General features: G+C 39.4%; 1 protein-coding gene across 2 annotated transcripts; it reads right to left on the minus strand.

Moving 5' to 3' along the window:
* Positions 1 to 3622: 3622 nt before the first annotated feature.
* On the minus strand, positions 3623 to 23323 carry LOC124416798. Of its 2 annotated transcripts, none has more exons than XM_046898132.1 (4): positions 22934 to 23323; positions 5778 to 8894; positions 4930 to 5215; positions 3623 to 4847 (listed from the first exon to the last, which is right to left on the minus strand). In XM_046898132.1, exons 2-4 carry the CDS (start codon positions 8130 to 8132, stop codon positions 4657 to 4659), a joined length of 2832 nt encoding a protein of 943 aa, XP_046754088.1. In that variant the 5' UTR covers positions 8133 to 8894; positions 22934 to 23323; the 3' UTR covers positions 3623 to 4656. The 2 variants fall into 2 exon arrangements, with proteins under 2 accessions (XP_046754088.1, XP_046754089.1); XM_046898133.1 differs by lacking the exon at positions 22934 to 23323 and adding an exon at positions 12889 to 13724.
* Positions 23324 to 23597: the final 274 nt, after the last annotated feature.

Raw genomic sequence — 23597 nt, forward strand, 5'->3', positions numbered from 1 at the left:
TATATAACAAGAGCGTGTTACGCGTTTTTTCAGGAAACATGAAATTGAGGTTAGGATCGCGTAATGGCGGACATGTACGCATGAGCGCAGTACAGAAAAGAAGACTTTTAACCCCTAGGACTCAAAAGTGGTATTTTCTGTACTCCGCGCATGCGCATTCGCAGACTCATTCTACCGTCATAGAACCGGGTGCTTTATGTACGGAAAACATGCATGGAAAAACGCGTAAAACATGCTTACGTCATACAAAGTCAGTCATGAAATTAACCCGCGTACCTCGATGGTTTTTTTTTCATGCTCCCCAAACTCTCGCTGAAATATACAATAATAAACAAACTTAAAGTTTAGAGAAAATTCCTTGCCGAAACAGGCTGCAAAGTCCACGGACAAATCAATACATAGACTCACCGGTCGCACAAATACTTGCCGAGCATGTTACAGATACGTGTGAGTTCACACACGATTATCTGTGATTATTCATGATGCACGTCTAGTCACGTCGCTATTGGCGGAGTAAAAGGTGGTCGATAAGTATACTTTCGAAGAAAAGAACAACGAATCACTCGGCAAATTGGCTGGAGAAGTTTAAGCGTCCCTGAAACTCCGCGTGTCCGCATTTAAATGTGTGGTTTCGTTGATTTGCAGAAAAATTTCGATTCCGTAACATGAATTATTAAAGATAAAGAAAAAAGAAAAGAAAAAAAAATACATTCCGTATTAACTGACCGTTTGTATCCACTTAGTTTAATCGTAAATTAATCATTTTACGAAATTATAATTCGAGAGCAAACGTACTTGCATACTTTTTAGCGACTTATGTATAACTGTTAAACATGCTCTGGTTTTTCTCGGTTGTTTACCGTCTGTCAGATAACGTTTAAATATCGTAGACTTCCTCAACTATAATTTATAATCAACTCGAGTTTAACGATTTCACGAAACAAGCTCGACTAATTGTAAGGTTTGAAGTGACAAGGAAACTTTTAGTTTTATCCATCGGATTTGAAAATGGCGGAAAGAATTACGACAGATTAATCTGACCGGATCCACTTGGTGCCTCAAAAACCTAATTTACACGTTTTTAAAACTCCGTTTCTGCGGTTTCTATGCTTTCAGATTTCCCTGTGTTAACTATGGTGGAATCTAAGCATTTCGGGTGTTTAATATCACCCTAATTATTGAATTCATCAAATGACAATATACACGATACAAAATGCTGCCCGCGGAATTTCATTTAGAAGCATATGGAATAAAATATCGTTAAACTTTACAATTATTCAAACATACGTTATTCTATTATTTAATTTCAATCTCGAATGTTGAGTTGAGAATCTAAATTCCCAGCATGCTTCACAATTCAAATGAAATCTACTTTAATTATCCGCCTTATAGAGTCTGTGACAGATTCCTTCAACTGTTTTTAAACAGACTGCATACATGTGATAAATAAATAAATCAGATAAATTCCAAAGCTCTGTGTTGAAATAAAAAGTTATAATTTCAGAAGATGTAAGTTCAAATTCAAATCTCATAGAAGTTCACAGAGAAGTTTCTTTCAAAACTGATCGATTTTTCACCGCCCACAGTTTCAATTTCTATATTAGACACCTGCAAAATAAGGAAGAAAAATTTTCAGATAAAAGTCTCGCTGAGGTGTTTTGTAAGAATACACATTCCTTCAAAATTTTCGATCTCGAGGTAGCCTTGAAGTCCTCCTTCTTTTCTATGTGATTCAATAATCCTTCGAGTATAATCGCAATGTTCATCAAACCATCCATTTGCCCCGACGAATTTTTTTTTCGTTTTTTTTCCTCGCTTACCACCTGACAAAAAAAAATAGATGAGTATGGAATCAACCTTATAATTTTAGTTATTTGTAAAGAAAAATATAACAAATATAATTTCAAGGATACAGATTAAAAATACATAAAGCCAGAATGTTTTTTCGGTACATTGTATAATAAAGAGCGCAAATAGTATTGGCAATCACATGTATTTTTTCCCCTTTTTCATCCTTTTTGCAAACAGAATTACAACGTACTTACTTCGGTACGTGCATGTATGAGGCGTACATACAATAAAAATATACAGGTTTGATTTTATAAGAAATTAATAACTTAAAAGAATCAACATCATTATTATTATCATAATCACCATTATTATCCTCGTACAACCTCTGAATTTGTGATCAATATAATAATAGGCGATAAAAAATCATTGAATCATTGTCTTTTTCTTTCTCCTTCGTGTTGTTTTGCTGGGTTAATATGCAAACTATTGCTCGGTAACAAAACAATACGTTTCAAACTTTAATCAATGCTTTCGGTAATGTATATCATGTGTATCTATATTTAGGTAGATTATATAATTTAGTAATTTTCATAATGTGACTTGATTAATCATATTACATAGCTACAGCGAATCTTTCTTCTCGTCACGTATCATAATATCCTTAGTGATGTATAATATATAGTATAGTTAATAAACCTGAGATTCAGAAGGGTCTTATATCGATGAAATATCAGTTGTCTATCGGCTAACCGTCTACGCGCATCACGCCATTCGGATTTCGCCTCCGCATTCTCTTCTCTCTCTTTATCTTTATCTTATTTTGGTGTTTTAATATTTCCCCTTTTCTCTTTCTGTCTACGATACCTACAATAGCGTACAATAATATCTACGTACTAGCTTGATTCCCATTAGTTTAGTTCTCATGCATCGATTGCAATCGTCAATCCTGTAACCCTTAAATGATTAATACAGAAAAATGAGAAATTTAAGGGTACAAGTACGCGATATTCAATTCAGGGTACGAATCCCTCCGCGATGCGACGAGCGAACGATCGAGACTTGAAGAATAAAAATAAAAAAAGAGGCAACCCACTTCAATTTTCTATTCTAGATGGTCACTGGAACAGCTCCTTATACTGCTATTCTGTATTTGTACATACATAACGCTATAATATCATGTGTATACCTACTCGCTATTATATTTAAAATTACCATATACATATACATATATATATATTTATACCGTGTTATACTTCAAATTTTTTTTTTCGCGGTAGGATTAAATTTAATGTTTCTGTATATACATATAATACGATATAAATTTTTTAATTATTATTATCATTATTATTATTATTATTACCACTGCTATACGATTAACTCTTTTCGTACATGTTACAGAGACGTAAAAAATGGCCGTAGGCTAGCTAAACGGCTGAAAATGTCATGCATCATCTTTCATTTACGCTACGTATGTAACCAGCTACGGTAAAAAATTCATATCACTAGGAACGGTCTATGGATATAGAAAGGTACGCAATGATTATTATGTATGTGCAATTGGATATAGGCATGTTATAAGATTAAAACAAAAACAAATAAAAAAAAAAAAAAAAAAACGAAAGAAAATACGAATCGATAACTACACGCTATGTATGCTACAAACCCTGTACGATATATCCATAGCTTTCGTAATTGCCGATCTATCAAATATTCGACCAAGATCTTAATTTTCAAACGTGTTTTCCTAAAACTTGTTTTTTTTTCTTTTTTTTTTTTTATAAAAATTTGTTGAAGAAAAATTATTATTACTATCAATATTCTTTTTTTTTCTGCGAATGAATACACGTAAATGTAATATATAGATTGTCCGAATAGAAATATATGACATATCATACCCTATATTTATATTTTTAATAAAATCGATATTTTGAATGTAGTTAATCAATTCTGAAATCTTACGTAAAAACTCCATTATTCTGTATCACATAAATTAATCAGCTACGTAATGATAAGTATTGTTTGTTTTTTTTTTCGCATCTTTTTTCTTTCTCTCAAATTATCTTTATTTTTGTTTTTGTTTTTTCATCGGAATATACATATTTTAGTATTGAAATTGACGATAGTAATATCAAGTGAATAATCGCGGACACGGTAAATCGACTAACTAACAAACCGGTCGCCTCGAATACTCGCAAAATCGTCTTATTGTTAATTAAAATTAGGTACAGGATATATGTAGGTGTGTATATGACATTGTATTTCGAAGGGGGGCATTAGTCGCTTCCATTTCGATATACGACAATTTTAACCAAATATATGATAGTATAATAATTGTGATTTACTTTCTTTTCTCTACGTAACTTACGTACAATATGTGTACGGGGTATGAATATAGTCTACATAAAATATTACGTGCAGCTTCGCACCTTTGTTTTCCTAAGATGTAGGGCAACGTTATTGCCGAAAGGAGAAGAAATGAAAAGAAATCATCATCTGCATCAGCATACTAGTACGTACCTAAATAATAACAACAATAATAACAGTAATCATTCAGTTATCATCAATTCCGTCTATTACAAGATTTCCTACTATTATATATGTATACAAATACCTGGACAAAAAATGTTAAAAAATAAAGAAGACTAGGCTTCCTCATTGCTTTGATGACACAGTATCAAGGCTTTTGTCATATTCGTTACATATGACTTCGATAACGAATCGGAAATCTCCACAATTTCGCTCTATGCAACGATTATTTACCACGAATCATGAATCATAAACTCGTTACGCTGCGAATGAATTTTGAAGAAAAAAAAATAAATTAATTTAAACAAAATTACTATATAATCTGTGCTAAGGCGTGCTCTAAACGCTGTTCATTTTCTCGAACTCCTGGCTCGTCACTTCGGGAGTAACTTCCTCCCAGCTTCCGGCCTTCCATTCGCGATATTTCTCAATCAACGGCACGATAACTAAAAGACCCCCGCTGAGGGCAATGAAGAATCCGGATAAATAAAAGGAGAGATCGTAAGTCCCCGTGATGTCGTACAGCCAACCTGTGAAAAAACAGATTCGAATCAATATCGAGCTTTTTAGCGTTGAGTAAATTTTGTATTTGACCTTTTTAAATCAATTTACCAGCAAGCGGTGGACCGATGAGATTGGCGACGCCCTGAACCAACAGCAGGAGACCATAAGCGTTGGTGAATCTTTCCAGGGTGATTAACTCGACGAGGATTATACTGGTCAGGCTGTAATTTGCGGCTATGAACAGTCCGAATGCACCGGCTATTGCGCAGAGGCCGTAATAATTGTGAACTACCAGAGGAATCAGCGCGGTTACGGCTCCGCAAAGACCCATACAAACCGCATAAACCAGGGATGCGTTCACCCAAGCACGATCTCCGGCCCAGCCAAGGATTATCTATAAAACATTAAACCGGAATTAAATACATTGTTTGACTCCGTTGAGAGAGGGGTTGGCAAAGCCGTTTTTTTTTTTTGGATCTGGCAAACTCTAAAGCAGCCTCGGGTCTCCCAAAGTGCTGAAAGAAACATAACGTACACACTGGCTTTGAGACCGGACACGGAGGAAACTTAATAATTCGAATTCTCCAACTGAGGCTACGACAAAGCGAACTCGTGTGTTAACAGGGTATAAAGAAGTTATTGACTTTTCCGATGAAAAAAAAATCACAGATTCCGTATTCAGAACGGGGGAAATAATTCGTCGAGAGCTTTGCCTCAGCTTCGTGGCTAACAGAAGCTGAACAGGTTTAAGTATTCGTATACCGTCGGTTCTTATCTACCGTCTGACAATGAAATTGACAATCGTTACTATCAGGAAATGGGGGGGGGGGGGGGGGATTAGGTAAATAAATTGAGAGAGCCAACTCTGGTTTCAGCGTTTGATTGATCAGTTCAGGATTAAAAGATGGGAAGTAGAGGAAATACGAAAAGAAGGTATAAGAATAGAGAAGACCTACCTCGCCAACCATGTTGACGATCCCGATAACCGATATGAGATAGGAGGCATCCTTCTCGCTGAATCCAACCTCGATAGCATTGTCGGTTAGATAAACATATGGAACATCGTACCAAGTGTACAGTAAGAAATTGCTAATAGCAAATAGAAGAAACCTGAGATCAGAAAAGTGTGAAAAATCAAGCATGTCGACAATGAGATCCCAGAACTCCCATAGTCCGGCGTACCAGACCATTTTCGTTTTTGCTATGGTAGTCATCGAGTTTCTATAAATATCAGGACAGCTCGATGCGCGAAGACGATACCGCTTGATATTCAGCATGGCTCCTCTGTAGGTAAGACTGTGCCGATGAACCCTGATGTCCTTGAAGTATGCGGTCGGCAGCCTCCGCGAGGCGGTATGATCGAGCATAGCTGCCCTTTGAGAGGGACAATCAGGCTGAGTTTTCTTGAGCCACCAAAGATACGCAGCGTCCAAATGATGCCGCGAGTCTTGGTTAGCGGTAGTTTCCTGATCCCTGGTCGTTTTGGGAGTCTCGGTGACCTGATGGTGTCCTACGTCTAGAGCACCGGCGGACTTGGCTGTCTCCGAGTCCTTAGAATCCATTTGCTCGTTGGAACCAGTGATGAACCTATCCGACGCTATGGTGTCCATCTGCTCGTGAAATCTGCCTGAATCGCTGAAGCTCCTCGACGATATCAGAAGACTGGGATAGTTCTGCAGTAGAACATTGTAGACGTTCTTATGGGTGCTCAATAGCTCGAGCACTTCGAGCGGTACCTTCTCACCATTCTTGACAAATGTCGGCAGATTGACTAGACTGGAGAACTTCTTACCATGAGCGTCCTCGCGCTCGTTGTCAATGGATATGCCGACCGCACTGGCCGAGGTGAAGTTCCGTTTGAGGTCATGGGAGGTCTGGTTGTTGTTTGGTTTAGCCGAGCTCGTTCCTGAGAAGGAGTCAGCGCTTGAACTCTGTATCTTGGATCGTTTTCTCTCGCGGTTTTTCCGCCTCTCGGCAGTCTTCGCCTTGGCCCTCGTCGTCGTCCACTCGAGATCACGCATGAGACATCCGCATACCGCAAGATTGAAGAAGAGTCCAGCGAGTATGAGAGTCGTCCCGCGCCAGCCGTACTCAACAAGCAAGTACTGTGTCAGCGGGGCGAATATGAAGGTTCCGATGCCGCTTCCGCAGACTGAGAGTCCGGTGGCGAATGAACGTTTCTTGTCGAAGTAGTAGGCGACTATTACGACAGCGGCTACGTAGCACAAGGACAAGCCAAAGCCGGCGATAACACCAAAGGTGAATATCAGCAGGCCCATCGAGTTGGTAAACGAGCTGACGACGAAGCCGCTCGTGGCGAGTATGCTGCCGGCTATGCTGACCCGCCTGCACCCGTACCTGTCCGTCAGGAAGCTGGCTATCGGTCCCGAGAGCAACGGCATCGCCATGAAGAGACTCCCGATCCATGCGGTCTTCGATTTACCCTCCTCGAAGTAGTTGAGGAACTCAACGTATATAACGCCGAATGAGAAGGTGATGCCATCGGCGATCAGGTTCACGACGAAGGAGGCTGCGACCACGACCCATCCCCAACCACCGTCCGGCGGTCTGGCCTCGGAGAACTGAGCCACCAAACTCGAATTGTCCTCCGAACTGCTCGAGCTGGATGTCGATATCGAAGCACTTGGGCTAGGATGTGGTTCCTCGGAGCACTGCTTCGAGTCCTTGTTGAACTGGACGTGGTGTACCTGCTTGTCGTCCCTGGGTGATTTTCTACTGACCAATTTTTCGGCGCTGCCCGCACGCCGCCTGGTCATCGCTCCACCGTCAAGGTACAAACGACTCTTGTCGTTGCAGATCCTGGCAGCTTCGTCGAGGGATTGGTGACGCGGGCTGGAAACCTCGTCTTTGAAGAGGCTGTTCGGTCGCTTCGGGGAGTTCTGGGCTTGGACTAATTCCAGCCTGGCTTCCTCTCGGATTCTTCCACCTGATTCTTCCAGGTTGACATCGTTTTCGTCCAGGATCTCCTCGCCTTCGCAGTCGGATATCACACCGTTTTCGAAAGTGTAATGGAATCCCTCCTTCTCGAACGGTTTTTCGTTAAGAATCGCCGCCGAATGGCTGTCACCGGCGTCGCGACACGCAGAGTCGCTTTCATCCTCCTTATCATCGTCCGCTTCGCTCGGCTCGCTGGAAGCTTTGACGTTTCCATTATACTTGGCCACTTGTGATCGGTGATCTCCGTTGATCGACGCCTCTAGATGATTTTTGGCATTGGGTATACCGTTGTCATTCGACGAGCCGTGAGATATGGTGTCTGTTTGACCGTTGAACTGCGCCCAGTCAGCCATGGCAATCGAATCGCGATTTTATTATCACCGTCTGTCTATCTTCCTTTCTCTCTATTTTTATCTCTGTCTCTCTGTCTCTCTCTCTCTCTATCTCTTCAGCACCCTCGTCCCCCCCTCTTTGTATGGTATTACAATATTTGTATTAATTCTCTTCTTCCCGTTTACTACACTTCTGCAAGAATTTGTAACTCCCTCTACGCACACGGTCGCACGTTAGCACCAAATAATTATCGCACCCGCTCGTTGCGATTACTAATACTTGAAACGATATCGTCAAATCGAATCCGTTTTTTTCCTCTTATTACTCCTACTCATAATCTTCTTCATTCAAAATAAGGCAGTTATATATACCCAGACTTCTTACCCGCTCGAGGGTTAAAGGCAATACGTCAACATCGATTGTAACCGAGACCAAACGAAACTTCGTACTATTACTATCAACATTAGTATTACTTGTTCTATAACTTCAATTTATCCTCTTCTTAGATCTTTCCCATTTATTGTTTCTTTTTATTTAATTTCGTCCTTGATCTAAACAACGGCTGAATCGGCCACTCGTACAACTCCCTGGTGAACTGACGACGCAGACACAACAGTGATGATGGAAGTAGATCCTGGATTTGGCTCCCGCCACCATCGCAACTGCAGACCCCGACGTTCTCGGACCCACGACGAGTCGTTCCAACGCCCACGTCCTCGGACCAACTTCTATCCCAGGCACCCATACGGCGGACAATACTTTCGCTTCTCTGCAGACGTGCACTGAAATGAAACAATAATTGTATTATGCTTTAGCAAAATTTCAAGATTCGATTCACGATCAGACAAAACCTGATATTACAGGTACATAAACCTCGAAACTAGCTGCAAGGTAAGCATCCAATAAACTGTTGATAGAACTGTGTTTACCTCATCGTAACAAAATTTCAACACTATTCTTTCCGAGCCAATCGACGTATAATAAATCCAACATCCTAATCTAATCCCACCCTCTCTTCTCTCAGTCTATTTCTACCTTTTTTCTTTCTTGCTAAAAGATCAATAACCTATCAGGTAGTGTCTATCCATTTCTATTTGTACACCGCACTTCGTCCAGCTCAGTATTATGATATAGTCATCAGGCACACGTAATACGAGCGAGTCTAATGATCTACAGATTCCTTGCGGTCATGATCGGTACCGAGGTAAATAAATATCGAGATGTAAACAGTGTAAGCACGCATCGGTTTTGTAGGTTAAATGGAAAACCGGCGTTGGCGGTTCATACGAACTTCAACATTTCGTCATAAACACTTCTGCATACGTTAGGTATACCGTACAAAATCATCTAGCTACATAAGTTCCGAGCTGAATAATAATTATAACGCGTGTAATAAGAAGACCGCCGTCATTACGTCGTTTAGAATAAATTTCTTGGAGGAGCTACAAGCACATACTATAAGAAACGAGACGTCCGATCGGTACTGAGCTAATTTCAATCATCAACGGACTAGGGAGAGTTCCTATACAGGTAGAGTCGAACGTCTGAGATCGTATTTATATATATAAGGACGAAAATAAATTTGGATAAGCACTCGGGTCGCTGGCGTTGGACCAAAAGGCACCTTTACCTACCTAAAAAGTAGGTATAACCAGCCTAGGTTCTAGGTGTATAATAATAAAACGTTCTTATTATTCCGAAACTCTTGACCAACAACCAATTACCAACTTCGCTCCGGTCTTACCAAGGTCTTTTATCGCGATTACGGAATAACATAATTATAATCAATAGGTAACGATATTCACGTCAACGTCAACATACGTCAACAACGAAGAGTACTTGAGTAATATTCTATTCTGATCTATATCGCGATATACCCGCAGGAACAAGTAACAAGTTTCAACGATTTACACTCTCTCAGCGAAGTCTGCATTGATTGCTACCAAGAACGTTTCTCCAGTCGAAGACCTTGGTGGTTCATTTCCGCGGGGATTGACAAGTTCCGCATTCCTCCATAGAGATTGGACGACGAAGACACGAAACAAACCGACAAAAGGCAGAACCATCTAATTCCTGCACGATCCTCTTCCCGTTTACATCACACGCGAGGGATGATAAGAGTTACGAAGGTAAAAGGAAGACATGCTGTTCTTGCAAGAACCTCTACGGTGCCTTGTGCGAATAAATATTGTACGAACATTGCGATTACATATGCTTATTCTCCGAGTGTAGATTCACAACTATATGCACCTTCGTATAAAGTAAGTGGACGATAGATGTTCTGGATAGTATGGTCAGTCAGTGGTTGCGGGTAGTTAGAGTTGGCGATTGTAAGCGGACTTCATTGTGATTGAGTTGCTACCAATTTAAGGATTTAACCATTCGGGCTGCAGACTCAACACGGACGTACATTGCAAGCCTCACGCCATCTTGACGTCGTCGGTATCGTGCTCCTTAGATTTTACCTCCTCATTTCTGTCGAATAGGATGACGTCTTTATGCTTTCAAAATTCAAGTTTAAAGTTGAATCGAATTTTGTTGTTCCATTAGTCTAACCTTTTTACACTTGAATATGTGGCTATAAAAATGGCAGCAGCTGTGTCATTTAAATTTCGACTCTGCGCACGAGGCTGGTTAAAAGTTCCAGCTAAATACTTCCGGTCACGAAGAAGATCGACGGGGTAATTCCTCGATTACTATGACGGTAAATGCATGCTCGACCCAACCCACGCAAGTGTGATGAACATTTAGGTATTAGTCAGTTGACGATACACACAAGCCTTACTTCCTGTTTCCAGAATCCTATGTACATGTAGATACCTGTTTACTGTCTACATTTTCCTGAGTCATTATGATCGTTCCAAATGAGTCGAGCTTTGGACAATCTCTTGTTCACCAGAGGTTACAACGTCAAGCGATATGCTTAGAGTATCAGAGACCGAAGGAAAATAGTAGCGCAACTATAACGATCGTTGGGAAAAGTGAAGTGAATACTCGAGAGTCAAGATCCGAGTAGAAAACGCAAGAAAACTGTAAAAGAACCGTATTCTCAGCAGCTATAAATCAAGTCTTCGCGTATCGTCGATCACTGGCCATGGGGTACCACGTGGCTAAAAGCCGAAGATAATAAAGTAAGTATCATTCGACGTCAATAAGATAATGTCGAAGACAGTGTCCTACATTGAATTCACGCGGGTTCGGTGTCAAACTAAATAACTCTGCTTGTCCCGCGATGAAATACAAGAACCTTACTGACACGGTGCCTGAAAGCTATCTGCTAAAAATTTTCCATTTTTACAAATATATGCGCAACGTTCTATGGCAAACGGTTTCTAATGGTTCGATAAAAAAAGTGAACAAAAACATCGACGTACAAGAGAGTCGGCCACAAAGTCCGGACATAGTTGAAATTCTTGCACCTCTACAAATGATCTCTGTTGGTCTCAACGTTGATCGACAAACGCGGGGATGTGATTTGATTAGTAGCAGCGTTTCATATCGCAAAAAATACAACATCAACGATAGAGCTTCTTATCATCAGTGAAAAGATATATTTCGAGAGTACTCCATGGAGCTGATAGTATCGACATCAGCGTTCGACTTGCCGCGTGTGATAAACGATCTTTTACACGATCATCTGCACTGAAAGCGTACTACGCATATAAATGAATATCGTCCCCGCCACTGCAATCATCAGTATCAATCGATAAACTATGCTTACGCGATGCCGTAATGAACTCAACAAGCCGCAACTCCTTACACATGCACGATTGATCCCAGACCTCAATAATCAATAATTTTCACAACCAATCCAATCTTCCGATGCGTTCGAAAGATCGAGTCAACGATTAAGGTCAGGTTGCGTTCCGCTGCATTAAGTTCATTCTCGGGAACATGACTGATCGTAATATGCTTGAGACGTTCGAATTTCACGGTGTAGTCTCACTCTTGGAGATAAGACACGCGTAGACATTATTTGATATCAGATATCACAACGATGCTTCCTTCTTGCAACGCGCCTTGTGCTAAAGTGTGGTAAACTGTTGCAAATCGTTCGTTCAAAATCTTCCGTAGACTGCAAAATATATTGTAGGAGATTGAATGGTGCGAAAAGTATCTCACCTCATTTGAAATACACACGATATCAGTTAGAAACGTTACTTAAAAACGTTTTGCATTGCCAACTTTACCGAAATAGGAAGATTTTCAAAGTCAGTCAAGTATTGAAACGTACTTTTCTCTGACCAGCGTTCATTTTGCGTCGAGTTTGAATCACGTTGACGATTATACGCGAGAACTTTCATACGTAATGATGATCAAACCAACACAATCATTGCAATTAACATGCCCGAAGAAATCGTGTCAATGACTTTAAGCTTCTAGCACGCCTTATCCGTTGATTGTCATAAAGTTACGCCTTTGCCTTCAGACAGATGTAGAAACTGTGAAGATGAGCACATTTTCGCGAACGGTTGACCAGTGACGTGAATACTTGTATACAGACACGTTATGCTGTTCTCTTATCGCAATAACCGAACGAACCAACGGTAGCGGCAGACAATATCGTCACCTTTTATCAATCTGTCGGTCTCCCGGCGTCATGACAGAGAAGTGCCAATAGTTTATCCGCCGGCATAGCACACGCTCGGATATACAAGCTTCCACGTGTATCTCGAAACTTTGTCGTGGCGTGCTCGATTTATCGCAGGGAAAAACACACGCTCGTGATAGATTAATAACTAGAGTATGATATTGAGTGTAAAATATACAACAAACCATTTCTCGTCGAGTACACGTGCGAATGAAGTCGGTGATGATAATATTCCTGAGTCTCTCTTCAGGGCTGCGCGAATCACGGAATGAAACTGTTTAAAACTCTCGATTCTACGCACGCGAATCGGATGGTCAAAAACCAGAATCCACCGTGCAGAGTTACGACGTGTTTGTAAAGGTTGAGGTTGAGAGGATGGCGGAATTATTGTTCAGGTGAACTTCTCCGATCAAAGTTCAACAGACCACTAATAAACATAAATGATAAAATATCTGGCATTGAAACATTTCAAGTTAGATCCACCGTCCTGCAAAATACACAATCCGATTCGCATAACTTTAACACCGCAAACATTATGGGGCAGCAGTAACCGCAGCAACAGCAACACTTTGATAAAAAAAACCGTCGACGTAACGCAGTTGTCGTGGTGAATCCTTAACTGTTCATAGATGCATCGCGATGCGCGTAGACTACACGTAACGATAATAATCACTGCCGCAAGGTAGCCGATGTCTTATACGTGCGAAGCACTTGAAACGTGGGTATAAGGTAACTACTGTACGGTTATAATCCTTTCACGAAACTGGTTACAGTCGGTAGAATGTTTATGCTGGGAGTCGGGAATCGGTAGGGCCGCGTTTTAAGGTTGCCAAAACTCTTCTCAGCTGGGTATATCGTCGCCCTCGAATGTGCACCAAAGTACCTTCCGCCAATTTCTGCACTTGGTACAAGGATTGCAGAGACCGGTTGAACCAGTTGTCTGCCTTTCGAAGTCGAACAATTGTGCACTTTGGATCTTTCACGTTTGTCTATAGTCCAAGCACTTGTTCCTCGTCTCCTCGTCTCCGTTTGTTCCTTGGCCTGAATCAACTGTGTTTCAAGTTCGCCCACCAACTAGACTTCACTTTCTTGATTTTGGAGTTTCTTATCGAGTGTAATCGCCGAAGACACGTCGCACCTCCGTTTGCGCAGATCGGAATCGAGCAAGAAAATCGTAAGCAGAATCGTCTCAGAGACGGGACGAAGGTTGCGGTTACGGCGCCCGAAGAAAGTGAACATTTGTCAGGATGGCGCGGCGAGTACTGACACTCGTTGGATTATTATATAGCCGAGCAGCGCACGCGGCCGCGCGAGCGAACGTTCACTCGCTTGCACTCGCTTCTTACTCCCCCCACTTCTCCACATCGCGATCCACCAAAGTAAAAGCGCGTGCACGCTGACGCCTCTGCGCATCCCCGTTGCGCATCTCCACACGCGGGAAGCTAATCGTAAGCAGAGAGTCAGATGGGGTGGTGCAAATTTTTGCAAATTGTTTCTTGATATCTTGACCAATATAATGAGAATATGAATAACGAAAAACTCGCAGTTTCGACAGTTCCTTAAATACGTACCTATGAGCGTTTTTAACGGTAATTGGATATACGCCAAGATTCAACGATTCAACAAATTTCTTTTCTTCTTCTTTTTTGTACCCATGAGTTTGGCCTCCGTATGACAATGTTTATGTAGTATTAAATATTTCGTGAAATAATCAAAATATCAACTTTTAACACTCTTCAAATTTTGTTTATTTTGACTCGAAAGCCTGAAATTTGCCATTGGATTTTAGCGCCACGGAAATTGTACTCTTGCTGGGAATTTTCATCTAGATAATCTAGATGATTTGATTCAATTAATTATTGCTTTTAACAATTTTTTTACGAAAATTTTTTCTACTCGCGTGAACCCCATGTGACAAGGTTTCCACAAGGTGACGAAAACAGCTGAACTGATTAACTTCAAATTCGAATGGAATATTCTCGATTGGTTTATCCTCTTGACCTCGATTCCATATTTGGAAGAATAAAAAACAGATTAATCGAAAAATCGCCGTTCAAAGTTAAAGTTCAAATTTGTGTATACGATTCCCGACTTTTCCTTATACTGGACGGTAAAAAATATTCAATAATTATACGAAAGTCTGATATCGAGATATCTTGGATAACTTGTCTAAGAAATATGTTTCAAAATTTAATATAAATCAGTCACCGAAGAAAGAAACGGTGAATTTTCCTTCACTGTTCAACCTTTTTGTATTGAAAAAAACAAAATTGTTACACTTCTTAAAAATTTCATATTGTTTGATTAGGTTAATAAACATGATATTGTTTATGCAAAAAATATGAGACAGCAGTCATACAAACACACTTTACTCTTGCCGCGATGTAGTTTCAACATCATTTCTTATTTCGCGTACAAACCGTGTGAATTGTGTAAAAACAAAATTGTAAAATATGCAACAACTTAGACTTGACTCCTCAACTACTGTGCCACCGTATGGTATATAGTATATCCATATTTAATAATTCAGTATAATTCAGTAAATTGTACAATAATAACATGCAGTTACAGTAGCTGTACTTCCTTCACAGGCGTAATTCTTAACGTCGTTCCTCGGTTCGATTACTGATTCACGTACCAAAGTTGTAACGAGACAGTGAATTCTCAATCCTTCATTTTACCACGAGGCTGAAGTTAGTAACGTTAACGTGTCAAAACGTTGAAACAAAAAATTACTATTCCACACCTCTGGAATAATTGAAGAAGTTGAATTTACAAAATCTTAGTTTGTTGCTGCTAAGCTTCAGATATTTAATCCCAAATTTGTAAAAATAACGATTTTTCATAAAGATGCATTATTACGATAACGTTACAATCATCAGCCACATATTTCCTCTGAACCAGTCCCAACTTTAGGAATGAAAATTATGGGTATTCCCAGATTTCTCTAATCAGAAACTACACTCTGAGCACACAATTCGAGGATAACGAACTCTGTTGTTGATACAATCATGTAAAGCAGTGACTTTGGATTGTTGTATTGTAGATAGAAACGCGCAGTATGCAACATTTGATTACTGTACCTATCCCAAGCAGCAGCAGCAGCAGCAGCAGCAGCAGCAGCAGCAACATCGCTTGGCAAACGGACGGGAAGACCAGAGTTCAACCAAGAACAAAAGCCGATTACACTATCTCTTTTGGCAGATACGACACGAGTCTATTATTGATTGTTTATTTTCATACTATGCGTAAGTACAGACGTTGTAAGAAAACGAAGCACATCACTTAACGATAATGACTCACGATTTTCCAGTCGATAAAAAAAGTCTATGTTCTAATGGATCTAAAATGGATTTTAACGGCGTTTAGAACGTAGATACTATATATATACATCCGAGAGCTAAAGTTCTTTCTACATATGCACACCCTCACTTTTTCAACTTTCGATCAGCAGACGCTATTCCTTAATCTAATGGTCTAAAATGTACAAAATTTTTTCGTCGAATCATTAAAACACATTTCCCGAGTAAGTACTTACAAGTTGAGTGTGGAATAAACGCTTGACATCCATCGTTCAGATTAAGTACGCCTACGAGATCGTTCTTGTATCCGTTGGCACGATGACAGGAGTAAAAGCTTCAGATCATCAACTCCAGTTGGTAATTGAATTACCACGAATATTAGTGTATGATATAAACGTGAAATTGAGTACCGCCGTTCGTCAAAGTTTAAACACACAGTGGCCCGGTAAAGAAAAGAATAAAAAGTTTTATTTTTTCTGGAAACTAGATATCTACCGATTCACGATCATTTTTTTCGTAGGAATAATACAACTATAGATGCGTACAGCAGTCGACGAGATTCCGAGATATTATAACGATAATGACTCCACTGCTAAAGCCAATCCGGGAATTGCAAGTACGTGAAATTGTTCTTGTTGGATCTGTGACTTCGACGTGACGAGGTAAAAGCGAAATATATCACGTATCTCGAAGTAACAGCAACTCTTACATGTTAAATGTTCTGATACGAGGGCTAAACAGGATTCGTGATGTTGGAGAAAAAATTGAAATCGGTGTAATCCATCCTGCATTATATAAAACGTGTTTTCATGATAAGATAATTTTCAATTCAAGATCTTTATAACCTGCCATTTCTCAAATTACATTGTTATATAATGCAACTTATGTTCATCAGATAAAATAAAGTCTCAAGTATCTAGACCGCGAGGCAATTACTTCACCGGCAATAGGCTTCATCGAGTACGTCGTTTTCAGATTCCGGAGGTTAACTGATAAAATGGTGATCCGGATCCCCTTGTGAGGAAATTTAAATTTTTTCGATTTTATTCTTTCTTTTTAACTTCCCGTTTCTTTGGTTTCAGATAAGAAAGAAGTCATTGTAGTCACCCGGAAAATGATAAGTTGAGTTTTTACTGGCTATCGACGTTTCAACATCTAGAGAATCACTTCCGACCATTTTTGTCTTGATGATGTGTGTGTGAATGTTTGTATGATGTAATCAATTTTTTCGCCTGGCGATACCTCGAGAACAAGTAACCGAATTTCAATAATTTTGATTCCAATCGACGCGGCTTTTCCAGACTTAAAACTGATTAGACTATAGCTCTGATCGGTTCGGTACTTTCTTAATTATTTAAACAACAAAATTCCGAAAAATCAAATAACAATAATATCTCAAGAACGGATGAATAGATTTGAATGAAAATTGGTACAGTGAAGATTTCCGGTTCTTAATCACGAGTCTGAAGTCAGATTGCGAAATCCAAACTGGCGATCCAATATGGTGAAAAAAAATATCTAAAAACATTCCAATTTTGGTAGAAATTAGTAGGCGGAGGTTTTTTGGGCCACCGACAACGAATCCAAGGTCAGACTTGCAAAATTGGTAATGGCAAGAGCTTTAAAATTGTTAATCACGGGCCTGAATTTGTACTTCGAAATTCGAATTCAATGTTATTCATTTTTTTCTCTATAAACTTGGAACCTGCAGGCTCATGGCCAGTCTAAAGGTCGCTTGTTTACACGGCGATTGATATCGACCGATCCTTGTGCACACCTTTACTCTTCGTATCCCTGAATAGGAGGTTTATGACTCTGTATGAAATGTAACGCTGTGTATACATGTTGAAACCACGGTCAACAGTATCTGTCAAAAAGATAAGAAAAAAAAAAAAAAAAAACTGTGCCTCTGCATACCCTCGGGAAATTGATAAAATATGCCTTTTGTGATGAATTTTCAGGCAAAAATTTGTGATGACGGTAAAAAACGAGAAAGACGGTATAAAGAATCTAAAAATTTGAGTACCTAGGTTTGAAATTTTTTGTTTAAATCTGGCACTAATCTTTTAAACCACTCTAGAGAATAGCAACGAATAAACTCGAGGCTACGTTTGTTACTTAGTACATATATATAATACACTGTTATATGTATTATGCCTAATATTATCTGTGCCAGGCGTTTCTGGGGTCACCGAGAGGTCTAAGCTTCTTTTTTTCTAGAAGATATGCGGCGTATCGTATTCCATCGGTCATAATTATAAGAAAAGATTTCTTCTTTGTAATACTAAATGCCCGTTAGAAATATAATGGAAACTCTTGCAAGAGAGAAGAAAAAAAAAATTACGGTATATTTATACGCAACGCATTTCTTGTAATTATCATTTTACAACAGCTTATCCGGAATACTTTGAATTCTTATGTAATATTATAAACTTTCCCACTTTCAGATGATACTCTTGACGATCAGTTTATACAGTTATTAAACATCGAAGCTTATTATAGGCGCGTTGAAAAATTCACGCAACGGTTATAAATTCTTAAAAAAAAAAAAAGAAAGAAAGAAAACTCTCAAATTTGCGAAATTCCTCGCCTGCCGCAAGGGTGGAAGTAAATTTAATAAATTGACTACTTCGCGTAAAATCGTTACGCCACAGATCCGTTCCAAAAAAAATCGAGATATGGCGTAAGGTCGAATATCAATGTCGAGGACATCACCTATACGTATGCATAAATATATGCGTGTGTACATGTAACCAAGGGAAGTTGTACTTATATATTTTAAGAATGGTCAGTATATGGCGCGTCTTCTACCAGCGCAACTTTTGTTGACCTTTCATACGCACAGACAATAATTGGACATGAATAAAAGCAGTTAAGCTTGTCTTGCGTCAGCACCATTCAGAAATACTTAAAGATTTCAAGCTCTAAGGCTGTCACAATATTATTATAACCAAACGCCAACCTCCACTTCAATTATACTTATTATTATTGTTTTTCATCATTTTATTCCTCCGTATTGTTAAATTACTACTATCTTAGTATTATTATTGTTATTATTGTTATTACCCTTGATATTATATACCTGAAATCCGATATTTTCTAAGGAATATTAAATAACCAACAAACTGAAATTTATATATAATGAGTGAGCGATGATTGCGATTTTACGTAAGTTGGATGTGAGTGAAAAGCAAAACAAAGTAGTTTCAAGAAAAGAAAAAGGAAGAAGGGGGGGGAGACGTCGCCTATTACTTACTGCTTGCGTCAAAAGCCGCACCGCAGTGCTTCCGCGTTTTTGATTACATTCTAGGTGGATCGACGAATGAATGCTGATCAAAATTTGTCGAGAACTGGGCGGGGTCTCAATCAAGCCAAAACACACCGGAACCAATTATGCAAGGTTCAATTTAAGCACAGTTTGACCTAATGACAGTAATCCTCGCGTTTTGTGTATGCAGTATGTGTACGTGCAGGGTGGACCAAAAAAAAGCCGAACGATTTCAAACGTTAATAAAATCCGAACGCGTTGGAATTTAAGTTCGATATTATTTAATAATAATTTTTTTCATTCTTCTAGCAGCAGCTTGCGTATCTCAGGAAGTAATAAAAAAATTTTCAGATTTTCAAAGGTGAAACCAAAAGTTTATTCTTGTAGTTTCAAGTAGAATTCGATTTTTAAAGCCCACCCTGTATGTATGCATAATTATGAATTATCAAGACTTATAATTTAATTATCGCGATATCATGGAAAATTGAAAATTGAAAAAATTATGTAACTATGTGTAGAATTACGGCCATTATGATAATAAGTAGATATTTCATTCCAAATAATACCGTCAATAGTCGAAATTCAAATCTTTTTTCTCAAGTAGGGGTTCTACAACTAGAATAAAATATCAATAGTAAACTGTATCGATGACATTCGATTTTGCTGAATTGTATTCGTTTCAGCTATATTTCATCCTTTGAGTATTGTAAAATTCAACAGAAATTATGAGAACTACGTACTTAGCCTCAAAATCGATTCACATATCGGTTAATTAATTAATACCAACATTTAGTACTTCTTTGCAGTGAAAGAAATAAAAAAAAAATGCAGAAGCCTCAGAACTCCGATTTTTATCACGGACTTGAATTGAATAAATTTACTTGTTAAAAATTTATCATGATTTTACAAAACTGCCGCAAAGCGTCGTCGTCTAAAAAAGAAGCTTTTATCAACGAGCAAATACATGAGGCGACGTTGAATAAGAATATATATGCGATGGTTAGCTCTGCGCCATCTAGCCGTATCTTTTCCTATCTTGCTTTTAAATCGCCGCGTTTTTTCCGCACCCTGCTTACCGATCGCAGGTAACGAATATCTGAAGGTGCAATTGAAGTCCATCGACTTGAATTTAGGTGAAACCATATTCCCGTACAACAGAAGATATTTTTTGAATATATATAATTTAAATTTCAGGTACAGTATAATAATTATTGATGAGTTTAAAGAGATGTGCCGGTATCGAATCATTTCTACAAAGAAAAACTTACATCGTTCGAACAATTTTATTTAACTAGGGCTCATTTTGATCTTAAATGAATTCTCTATAATTCAATAGTCATATTTTTTATTGAGCTTTTTAGTTGATCAGAGGAAAAAAAAACAAGATTGGTAAAGTAATTATGAGTAATGACTAGTAAACCATTGCCTTAATAAAAAAAACACTCCATCCCTATCCAAAAACTGATTTCGTAGATTTGTAGAAAATTCATTGACGGACAAAATGAGCCCTGCTTCATTAAAATGGGTCGATCGATGCTATTTTTTTATATCGCAAGAATGATTCGATAGTGAAACCTCTTCTTACTTATGTTTTTTTTATATTTCTTTACCGAGTTTAGGGAATCTTTATTCACCTATATTCAACTCGATTCCCCTTCCAAATCTACGTTATATCATATTTCTATCGCTACAGCTGTTTGACCGGACTGTACGTTTGATACATCCTTAAGGCTTTCACCGATTTTCTATTTTCGTTGCGATCACTTTTTTGCTGCGAAAGAAGCGGATCAAAGCGCGAATGGAAGACCTTGCTGCTGCTCGCGTATTCTCACACTTGTGTTATAGATAGTACTAGCTGCGTGTGACTGACCTAAAAATATTGCGAGCCCAAGTTTACTTACTCGGCCCTAAATACAAGTGGTCGGCGACCTCTACTCTGCAGGTGACGTCAATCCTTGGAAAAAAGAGGAACAGTTGCGTAGTTTTTTGGATTTCTCATCGGACTCTGTTTAGTCTTTTGATAATACCATTTTTATTCTCTCACAATACAAGAGTTTCAGTAAAATCAATATTAACGAATTTGATTAAGCCTTGAACGTTAATTAAAACATGAACGCTTTCATTTACGAATTTTGTGCATCAGAGCTTTTTATCAGATCGTTAAATTCTCTACAAAAATATGTATTTTCCATTATTTTCGTAATATTGCGAACTATCTTATTGTTGATCTAGAAAGCTGAAATTTTTATAATACCATTCTTTTTTTTTTTTAGTCAAATTGAAAGTGTTTAAAGCCTCTGGGAGCATAAAAGTTCAAGTTTGCTACACCCGGCGATAAGCTATTACTCGTTCAAACAATATGCATTGATAAAATTACACCACATAATATCGATCAGTTCTCGATATGCGATGCACTTGTCTCAGATACAAGAGGGTTTAAATTCGTTTAAATCCACATCGGCGCCTCGACGGTCGGTATTTTTTTTTTATCTTTATTTTTGTCTAGATCTACTTCATAGTAATTATAGGTATACGGAGTAATTAAGCAGTCGACATAATTGCTTGTCGTCCGCCAAATTTTTGTCAAGTCACTTGTGGGCCAACGGGACTGGAGTTATTGCACCGATCAGCTGTGCGAGTAACGACTCATTTCCAAGCTTGTATCGCGACAAATTGACACTTCGCACGCGATCTTACTCGTTTACAAATACACGCAAATCGGAGTCGACCAATTATCAGGCAATCGAATCGAATAACTGATACAAAAGAACCAAAGGCCTGCAACATTGTGAATTCGAATTTGAGAATGGACTATATTTATGAGGCTGAAGTTAGTAACGTTAACGCAACGTTACATCGTGAGAAAAAAAAATCATTATTGGGTAATTTTAGGACGACTTTCAAGGAGCCTCCGGCTTTTCATAATCGGTTTATATTTTGTTTATAATTTTAATGTTCAACTAAGTTTCGGAGAGTCACAAAGAGTGCGAATTAGCGATTTTCCTTAAACATACATCGTTACAGTAACGTCACTTCTCCACCTTCATCCCAACATAGACGTTTCGCATTTGCTTTGAATCATTGCCTCGCCGCGCGTGCTGTCGGTTTTAAAATCAGCGAGGAATAGAATGCTATAAGTAGAATTCTGCAGTAGTGTCCACACGCTCATAGTTACAGTGGGATATGCGCGATTTTCGCAGCGCGAACGTGTCGCTAAATATATTCCACACAGGTGCTCCCCAACGTGTGTTCCTACATGCCTATGAAAATGTGTGTAAATACGTTGTATTGGAAAGCCGCTCAGCTGCTCGCCGCGCGGTTTACTTTGTTTATCTCAGCATACATACATACAAGCACACGTAAGCAGCGGTAGACTTATCGATTTTCAGCATCAGGCCGTGGTGCACACTTTAATTAGCCGACCGATTTAATAGGTCTGATAATGCGATATTGTAATTGACGATATTAGTCGGATTGTAATTACACGAACAATTTCGGCTCGATAATGGTCAACAATTAGTGCACCTGCAGTCGCGCGACACGCGCTTGCTGAGTACATAGATACAATATAATATGTATTGACATAGATACATAGATTATTTAGAATTGCAACCCGCTTGTAGGGCGTTAATGTAAGAAATATGTGATCCGGTTACTTACCGCTGAAAGAAAACCTCCTTGACCGGATGCTAAAAAACAGTCGAACCCTGCATGTTAGCCTCGTGAAATATGCAGCCTCGTAAAGGGCAGGAGGGGGGAGGGTGGTGTATGAGTTTGAGCGATCCGGAGAGGGCAGCAGCTGATACGCGTAAACGACCGGAGGACACCGCCGAGATCCCGCTGTATGTATATAAAATGTGTAAAATGAGTGCAACGCGTTGACAGAAAAGGTCGTCGTGTATACTCGGCGACAATTGAAGGCAGACTCTCGATCACAGTAAGTATATAAGTAACTAGAAAACAAAACGATATCGCGTCTAGGGTTATACCGGCGATGCGTGGTATAACAAAACACGAACGAAGTTAGCCTGAAGGCTGACTGCAGAGACCTGAGACGTTTCGAGATCGTCGAATGTTTTCATCCAAGGGTGAGATTTCGGGGAGAGCGCCTGCGCCGAACCGCAACTCCCCCCTCCCGCCTGCCCCTTAAACCCACCCCACCTCGCTACTTGCCCCTCATCGAGGGCGCTAGTCGCTACACCAGACTCACTCCTCACCTCGCCTCGCCTCACCTGCGGCGCCGTGAAGCCGGCTGCGCTAGCGACGCGACGATGAGTTGCTAGTCGACACAACGATTGTCTGGTTCGGCTGGCCCACGTTGCAG

The sequence above is a fragment of the Diprion similis genome, chromosome 3 (genome assembly GCF_021155765.1).
Source record: "Diprion similis isolate iyDipSimi1 chromosome 3, iyDipSimi1.1, whole genome shotgun sequence".
NCBI classification, from domain to species: domain Eukaryota; kingdom Metazoa; phylum Arthropoda; class Insecta; order Hymenoptera; family Diprionidae; genus Diprion; species Diprion similis.

What these genes read in the sequence shown, in the direction of transcription:
- LOC124416798 (XM_046898132.1), bottom strand. Translation starts at nt 8,132, where the DNA reads ATGGCTGACTGGGCGCAGTTCAACGGTCAAACAGACACCATATCTCAC. An exon ending in TCGTCAACATGGTTGGCGAG is followed by an intron (nt 5,216 to 5,777) that starts GTAGGTCTTCTC and finishes AATGTTTTATAG; the next exon opens with ATAATCCTTGGCTGGGCCGG. An exon ending in CATCGGTCCACCGCTTGCTG is followed by an intron (nt 4,848 to 4,929) that starts GTAAATTGATTT and finishes GTTTTTTCACAG; the next exon opens with GTTGGCTGTACGACATCACG.